General features: G+C 55.4%; 1 protein-coding gene across 2 annotated transcripts; it reads right to left on the reverse strand.

The window, feature by feature from the left end:
* Positions 1–327: 327 nt before the first annotated feature.
* On the reverse strand, positions 328–7,633 carry AQP3 (aquaporin 3 (Gill blood group)). 2 transcript variants are annotated; one of them, XM_003939743.3, is made up of 6 exons: positions 7,444–7,633; positions 2,883–3,009; positions 2,443–2,580; positions 1,979–2,097; positions 1,433–1,650; positions 328–1,343 (listed from the first exon to the last, which is right to left on the reverse strand). In XM_003939743.3, exons 1-6 carry the CDS (start codon positions 7,549–7,551, stop codon positions 1,175–1,177), a joined length of 879 nt encoding a protein of 292 aa, XP_003939792.1. In that variant the 5' UTR covers positions 7,552–7,633; the 3' UTR covers positions 328–1,174. The 2 variants fall into 2 exon arrangements, with proteins under 2 accessions (XP_003939792.1, XP_074251076.1); XM_074394975.1 differs by lacking the exon at positions 1,433–1,650.
* Positions 7,634–7,942: the final 309 nt, after the last annotated feature.

Here is a 7,942-nt window from a genome sequence, read left to right on the forward strand (position 1 = left end):
TGGACAGCTCTGCAGCAAGCTGCTTCTTGCATGGGGCTCAAGCCTTCCTGGAGTGATGTGTGGGTACAGGGATTGGGAAGAAGCTTCCATTCATTATGCTGGGGGTACCCATGAGGAGGGAAGCTTGGGGGAAAGTTCGCAGCCAGTGAGTTCAAACTGAGAGACTTGGCAAAGAGGCTCTCTAACCTCTCTGTATGACCCTCAGGGTAACCTGACCAGATCAGACACTCAGCCGGGCAGCCTGGGTCACTGTGGGCACAGTGAAGCTCCTTAGCTGGCCCCAGAAAAACAGCAGAGCAAGCAGAAAGATATTTGCACAACTGGAGGTTTTAGGCACACATTTTATTGTTTTTTCTTAATATAAAAGATAAAAGTACATTGTTGAGTAGAGGATTAAAGGAGTGAAGACCCTTTCTAACATGGGGTCTCCCAACCCCGATCCCTAAGGTTGTAACATTTGCTACATACATTCAAAACAAAAGCAAACATGAAACTTATGACCTGGACTTCACCCCACCCTTCAAGCCTGCATTATGACAGAAACATGTCCCACAGCTCCTACTTACATATGTACATCCAGAACTCCAAACCTGAGCTGTGGCCCCCTCCTCCCAGGCCAACCCATATCAACCCTACCTCACAAAAGCCCGTAGAAGCCCCCACTTAGAAAAAAAAGGCAGACACATACATACGCAGAAACACATCTATATCTGCAGCTCCTCCATATGGATCCCCTGAAACACACACACACTGGCACTTTGCTCTCCTCGTGCACAGATGGACAGGCTGCCTTCCCTCATCTCTGGGCTTCCCCAACAGCCAGAATCCCTTCCGACTGGTCCCTTGTCTTGAATAGCTGGGAAACCACACACACACACGTGCGTACACATGCACGCACACACATACCTGCTGCCCATTCTCTCCCCTTGGGACACAAAAGGATGTATCGACCCAACTTCGGGTTCCACCCCAGCTTAGAGGCAGTTGCCTAAGGTGCCATTTGGGCAAGGTCCAGTGGAAATCCTGAAGAGGCTGTCTTGTGGGGTGAGGGTAGATAGGGAGCTTTGTAGCCTGGAAGGGTGGATCGTGAAGGGGGCTTCTTGGGAGTGGCCCCTGGACAGTCAGTGGCTGCTCAAGGCCGGGGCCTCGGAGTGGGGAGATGGTCCCTGCCCACTCAGATCTGCTCCTTGTGCTTCACATGGGCCAGCTTCACATTCTCTTGCTCGGTGGAGGGTGGGGGCTGCTCCAGGTGGCAGCCAATCATGAGCTGGTACACGAAGACGCCAGCAATGGAGCCCAGGAGAGGGGACACGATGGGCACCCACCACCAATGCCGGCCAGTCCTATGGGGACAGACATTTATGGTCAAGGATGTTGGGGGCAGTGCAGAGGAGAGGCAGGCTGGGGCGAGCTGGGTGGGAGTTGTACTCACGTGAAGACTTCAGAGCCCCAGCCCGCAAGGGCGGTAAAAAGGCGGGGGCCAAAGTCCCGGGCAGGGTTGACGGCATAGCCAGAGTTGAAGCCCATGGAGGTGCCAATGACCAGGACCACCAGGCCCACGGTGAAGGCCTCCAGGCCTCGGGGGACAGGGTTGTTGTAGGGGTCGACAATGGCCAGCACACACACGATGAGGGAGGCTGTGCCTATGAACTGGGGATTGGGGAGAACGGGGTAAGCAGCAGCTCCCTCCCTTTCTCTGACGCCTCCTCCGTCCCCTGCCTTCCCTCTAGCTCTTCGACTCCATCAGCACCTGCCCATGCTCTGCTCCTGAAAGCAATGGTGCTGGAATGTCTGTGTGCACGAGAACCCGCTGGAGAGCCACGTTTTGTAAGTACCTGCCACATGTCCTGATGGGTATTACCCCACAGATTGAGAAACCCTGTTACAGTCAAGGAGTCCTGTCCCCCAGCCAGACCATGAGCTACCAAGGCAGCTTGGTCCCCTCCCTGTGTTCCCCTCACACATCCCCAGCCCATACCTGGTCAAAGAAGCCATTGATCATATCCAAGTGTCCAGAGGGATAGGTAGCAAAGATGCCAGCTGTGCCATTGGGGCCCGAAACAAAAAGCTGGTTGTCGGCAAAGCTCCAGATTGCATCTGGTGACAGATTAGACCCAGAGTGAGTGGGGAGAGAGGATTGAGCCCAGCCTCCCCTCTCGGGTGGGCCCTCCCCACCTTTCCAGGGGTTACGGGTGTCAATACTGCTGTATTGCAGCAGGTAGAAGGGGTGGCATGGGGTGGGGTGGAGGGCCTGAGACTCTGTTGTTGCCCAATTTGTTTCTTTCCCCTCATGTCCCCCACCTTGGCCCCGTGCGTGAATGAGTGAGTCATGAGCCTGGGGCCTGGGCAGGCACTAGCCATCTGTCATCAAAAGGCCCAATGCCAGCAGGTCCTGAACAGAGGGAGGGGGTAGAGGAGGAGGACAGGGTGGGGAATGCTTACCATAATACAGCCCAAAAACAATTCCAGCACCCAAGAAGGCTCCCAGCGTCTGTGCCAGGGTGTAGATGGGCAGTTTGATCCAGGGCTCACGAGCCAGGAAGCACATGGCAAAGGTCACAGCAGGGTTCAGGTGGGCCCCTGAGCAGAGGGGACACGGGACATGTTAGCTGCAGCCTGCCACAGTCGGGAGGCTAGGGTCCCCTGAGAAGGGGTGCCGAGAGGGGTTTCTTGCACAGGATGACAGTTGGTCTATGTAACAGGCCAACAGATGATCACCGATTCCAAGGTGAGAGTCGAAGGTTCTAAGTGTCAAGTTTCTTTTCCACCCTTCTTTCCCGAGGGGCCAAAGCACACAGCTCTGACCTGCCCTTAGGAATGCCAGGACATCTAGTGGGAATGCTATTGAGGGCCAAGGGCTAACGGGAGGGTTAAGACCTTACCGGAGACCTGGCCAGCGATGAGGATGCCCAGGGTGACAGCAAAGCCAAAGGCCAGGTTGATGGTGAGGAAACCACCGTGGGTGCCCCGGCTGAGCACAACCTGGGCCACGGAGCCACAACCAAACATCTGTCAGGAAGAAGAATAAGGCAGGGAGGGTGAGCCAGAAGGAAGGGGTGAAACCAGCAACCTGCCCACCTGCCACCACTGGGAGGACAATAGCCCTTCCTGGAACCCAGCCCAAACCCCTTCAGCTGCAATTGCACTCTCCAGAAAAAGGACACATGCCTTCCCACCCCCACTGTCCCAACCCTAACATAAGAGGGCCTTATGGAACAGGCTAGAAGCAGGGCCTGTGACTGAGACCCCAGAAGATGACTGAACCATCTTCACTGATGTTCCTTGAATCCCAACAGGAGTAGGTGTCAGGAAACAGCTTTCACCTTAGCACAGTTTATCTGTGCCCTTCAGGCCTGGACCATAGAGGTGAGAAGCCTCTCACCTCTAGCTGCCCCAGAGAAAACCTCATGTGGGCCGCACACAGTGGCTTACACCTGTAATCCCAGCACTTTGGGAGGCCGAGGCAGGGGGATCACCTGAAGTCTGGAGTTTAAGACCAGCCTGATGGAGAAATCTCCTCTCTGCTAAAAACATAAAAATTAGCCGCGGTAGGTGCCTGTCATCCCAGCTTCTCGGGAGGCTGAGGCAGTAGAATCACTTGAACCCAGGGAGCAGAGGTTGCAATGAGCCAAGATTGCACCATTGCACTCTAGTCTGGGCAACAGAGCAGGACTCTATCTCAAAAAAAAAAAAAAAAAAAAGGCCGGGCGCGGTGGCTCAAGCCTGTAATCCCAGCACTTTGGGAGGCCGAGGTGGGTGGATCACGAGGTCGAGAGATCGAGACCATCCTGGTCAACATGGTGAAACCCCGTCTCTACTAAAAAATACAAAAAATTAGCTGGGCATGGTGGCACGTGCCTGTAATCCCAGCTACTCAGGAGGCTGAGGCAGGAGAATTGCCTGAACCCAGGAGGCGGAGGTTGCGGTGAGCCGAGATCGCGCCATTGCACTCCAGCCTGGGCAACAAGAGCGAAACTCCATCTCAAAAAAAAAAAAAAAAAAAAAAAAAAACAAGCCCATGTGGTGGGGGTGGGGGTGGGGGCAATGGGGGATACAAATAAATGGGGAGGAGAGCAGAAGTGAGGTAAATCCACTGCTCCTGAATCAAGGAGGTCAGAGCCCCAGCCCTCGCCATAGCCGCCTCTCAGCGCCCTCCCCTTCCTTTGCCGGTCCCTGTCCCAGCGCCTCCTCTCTCCATGCACACAACCTCTCTGCTCTCAGGGGTCCAGACTCCCCACTCAGATCTGGAGGTCCTACAGACAGGGATCTGAATGGCTCCTCTCACTGTTGCCAGTCCAGGACCCAGGGCAGTAGAAATGAAGAGATTGGTTCTAAACTTTCTGCCAAGAATGAGAGAACTAAAAGAGACTAAGGGCCCTGGGTGTTCTGCAAATATAGAACATAATAGAGCCGGCTGTGGTGGCTCACACCGGTAATCCTAGCACTTTGGAGGCTGGGATGGGAGGATCACTTGAACCCAGGAGTTTGCGACCAGCCTGGGCAACATAGTGAGACCCTATCTCTGTGGGTTTTTTGGTTTTTTTGTTTTTGTTTTTTTGAGACGGAGTTTTGCTCTTGTTGCCCAGGCTGGAGTGCAGTGGTATGATCTTGGCTCACCACAACCTCTGCCCCCCGGGTTCAAGTGATTCTCCAACCTCAGCCTCCCAAGCAGTGGGATTACAGGCATGTGCCACAACGCCTGGCTAATTTTGTATTTTTAGTAAAGACGAGGTTTCTCCATGTTGATCAGGCTGGTCTTGAACTCCCGACCTCAGGTGATCTGCCTGCCTCGGCCTCCCAAAATACTGGGATTACAGGCATGAGCTACTGTGCCCAGCCTTGTCTCTACTTAAAAAAGAAAAAGACGGCCGGGCGTGGTGGCTCAAGCCTGTAATCCCAGCACTTTGGGAGGCCGAGGCGGGTGGATCATGAGGTCAAGAGATCGAGACCATCCTGGTCAACATAGTGAAACCCCGTCTCTACTAAAAATACAAAAATTAGCTGGGCATGGTGGCACGTGCCTGTAATCCCAGCTACTCAGGAGGCTGAGGCAGGAGAATTGCCTGAACCCAGGAGGCGGAGGTTGCGGTGAGCCGAGATCGCGCCATTGCACTCCAGCCTGGGCAACAAGAGCGAAACTCCGTCTCAAAAAAAAAAAAAAGAAAAAGAACATACTATGTCTATTATTCAAGACTGTTCCCTTTGTTCAAGCCTGAAAATACTTCTGCAGCAGCTGTGAAAAGTTGTTGCCCTGAGCACCCTGAGTGTCCCTCAAAGCTGCTCCAGTGCCTTCCCCAGGTCTCCTCTCCCACCTGCTCATAACTAAAGGTTTTATGCCCACAGAGCAGGCAGTTTCCAGGACCTGTGCTAAGGATCCTGTTGATTCTGATGGGTCAGTGCCTGTTGTACTAGATTATTAAGCATTTTGATTATCATCCCAGAAAGACCAAGAGATAATGGAGAACCCAGCAGCAATGACATGGGGCAAAGGTGTGCAGGCCAGTGAGAGCAAAGATCAGAGACTGCAGGTGTATGCGTGAGGAGGGGTGGTGGGAGACAGGTATGTGGGGGTCTGGGGTGCCCTGCCCTGCTTGGCAAGCCCTGGCCTCAGTTCCTTACCTGCCAGCGGCTCAGACCTGGCTCCATCCCAGGAGGCCTTGGAGGGAGGAGCTGTCAGAGCCAGTTCCACCACCTTGAGGCTAATCTTCCTCTTCCTCTCCCACCCCCCTGCCCCAAGTTCTTGGCCAGCACCTGCCCCCTCCCCTTGTACCAGGTATCTCAGAGAAAGGGGCTTTCTTCACCCCAAAGCCAACCCTGACTCTGCCACTGCAAGCCTAGGCTCCCAACACACAGGTGTGCAGGCAGGCACTCACCCACCACGCAGGGACCGCCAGGCCTGGTCCCTTCGGTTTATGCAGTCCTTGAAGTTCTGCTTCTCACTGATATCCAATACCTTACACCCATCTGAGCCTGTGAGCCTTCTCCACAAATTTAACACCCTTCTTTTGTGGTCTGGAATAAGCCTGATGATCCTGGAGCTCAGTGGGAGAGCTAACTGCTCCTTTGTGGGAGAGTGAACTGAGACTTGGGAGGGAATGAGGAGGCCCCTCTAGGAAACTAGAAGGCACCATTGTCCCCTGGCCTGGCTGCTGTAAAACAGGTGGCTAGACTCAGGACTCAGATAGGAGAGGGGGCTCCAAGGCAAGAGGGTGATAAGGCCACCTCCCATTGCTTTCTTGGCACTGGAGAGAGAGGGTAGGGCTGGCTGATAGGACCACTCATCTTATGAGAGGCTGTGGTTAAAATGTCCCCCCGTGGCTTCCCGACTTCTATTCTCGGAAGCCAGCAGTGGGTCTCAGCAGTCCTCTGCCCACAGATCCTGCTCCTCGCCGACTTGGGGAGCCCTACTTGCCCTTAGTTAAGCGTCCTAGTCCACAGCGGGCCGGCTGCTCTGTACTACCTAGGGCTGGGGCAGGAACGGAGTAACCCACCCACTGCAAATATAGAGGCTGAACCCAGAGGAAAGCAGGTGTAACCACATGAGTGGCTGAAAATCAGCAAGTAACTGGGACAGGAAATAAAACCATAACTGGTGTGTCTGCCAGACCTAAGAAGTACAAACAGAGCCACCCAGAACAAAACCAGGGTGAAACAGATGTCACCAAGGAGTAACTAGGACTGAGGAGTAACCCATCCAGGGAAATAACTCAGAGAACCCACAGAGTAACCAAGAGGCCAGGGAATAACCAAAATGTTTGGAGCCTTCTGCAAAGATGTTGACAGCATCTGTCTGGGTAACAGATAGGGTCTGGGGGTCGCTCAGCAGCAGGGGAGCAACTTTAGACACCTGTCCCCTGTGTCTGGGCCTACCTTTCTCCCACTCTCCTACCATCAGGATCTGCCTCCCTTCCCGCTTTGCTGTTTGCAGCCCATGTGGCCTCCGCCCTCTGCCCTGGCCCATGGCAGACTGTCCTCACTCACTGCAACTTTTGGACTTTTTGAGGCTTAATTATTCATTAGAGGCCAGACACCCAGGACCCAAATAACCTAATAATGGCTCATTTGCCTCCACCCCCTCCCCTGCCTCTGGGGGCTGGGACTCTGGGAACCTGGAGGGCTGTGGGAGGCTGGAGAAGTGGCTGGCAGTCCCAGACTGTCCCCAGCCTGTGGGCTGAGTCACTCGTGCGAGGGTAAACGATCGGCGCTGTCACCGAGGAGTAACAGCTGTCATTCTGGCAAGAATCGGAGCTGTCAGAGATGGGGTTAGAACCATGGGGAAGAGGACTTTGGAAGTCAGCCTGACCCTCCGGGGTTTAGCGTGGGGATCAGAGCTGGGGAGATGGGTCCAGGCTACCTTGGAAAGCACAGTCCCTTTGGGGAAGTGAGGGTTTGGGGAGTGCAAGCGCTGGAGAGGAAAGGGCTTCCTCGACTCCCTCCACTCACCACGAGGATGAGGGTCCCCAAGCACTCGGCCAGAGCCTGGCGGAGCAGCCGGTAGCGGATGTGGAGCATCTCCCCGCAGCGGGACACCAGCTCCTTCTGTCGACCCATGGCGGGGCAGGCGGCGGCGCTGTCGGGCGGGCACGGGCAGCGGGAGGCACCGGGCTTAGCGAGCAGCGAGCAGCGGCCTCCAGCGCAGGTGGCGCCCTTTATAGCAGCGCGGGAGGCCCGGGCCCCGCCCGCACTGGAGCCCCGCCCTGCAGCCCTGGAGCAGGAGGAGTGGGCACCTCTGCGACCCCGCCCGACCTGGGCTGAGAGGCTGGGGCGGAGGCCGGGTGGGAGAGCTGGTGAAGAAGGTGGCAGGGGGTGGTGGGTGCAGTCCTGGAGTGTAAGGAGCTTTGAGGGAGGGGTGGACCTCGGAGGGCACTTAGAGGAGGGGGCGTCATGGGGGCTGAGAGGCTTGGGCAGATTTGAGAGCCAATGGTGGGAGTATAGGCAGGAT

This window comes from Saimiri boliviensis, chromosome 2 (assembly GCF_048565385.1).
Source record: "Saimiri boliviensis isolate mSaiBol1 chromosome 2, mSaiBol1.pri, whole genome shotgun sequence".
Lineage (NCBI taxonomy): Eukaryota > Metazoa > Chordata > Mammalia > Primates > Cebidae > Saimiri > Saimiri boliviensis.

Excerpts from the sequence above, each read along its gene's own strand:
- AQP3 (XM_003939743.3), bottom strand. The coding sequence starts at position 7,551 with ATGGGTCGACAGAAGGAGCTGGTGTCCCGCTGCGGGGAGATGCTCCAC. Across the intron at positions 2,098-2,442 it reads TGTTTTTGGGCTGTATTATG|ATGCAATCTGGAGCTTTGCC; the intron begins GTAAGCATTCCC and ends ATCTGTCACCAG. Across the intron at positions 1,651-1,978 it reads TCAATGGCTTCTTTGACCAG|TTCATAGGCACAGCCTCCCT; the intron begins GTATGGGCTGGG and ends CCCAATCCCCAG.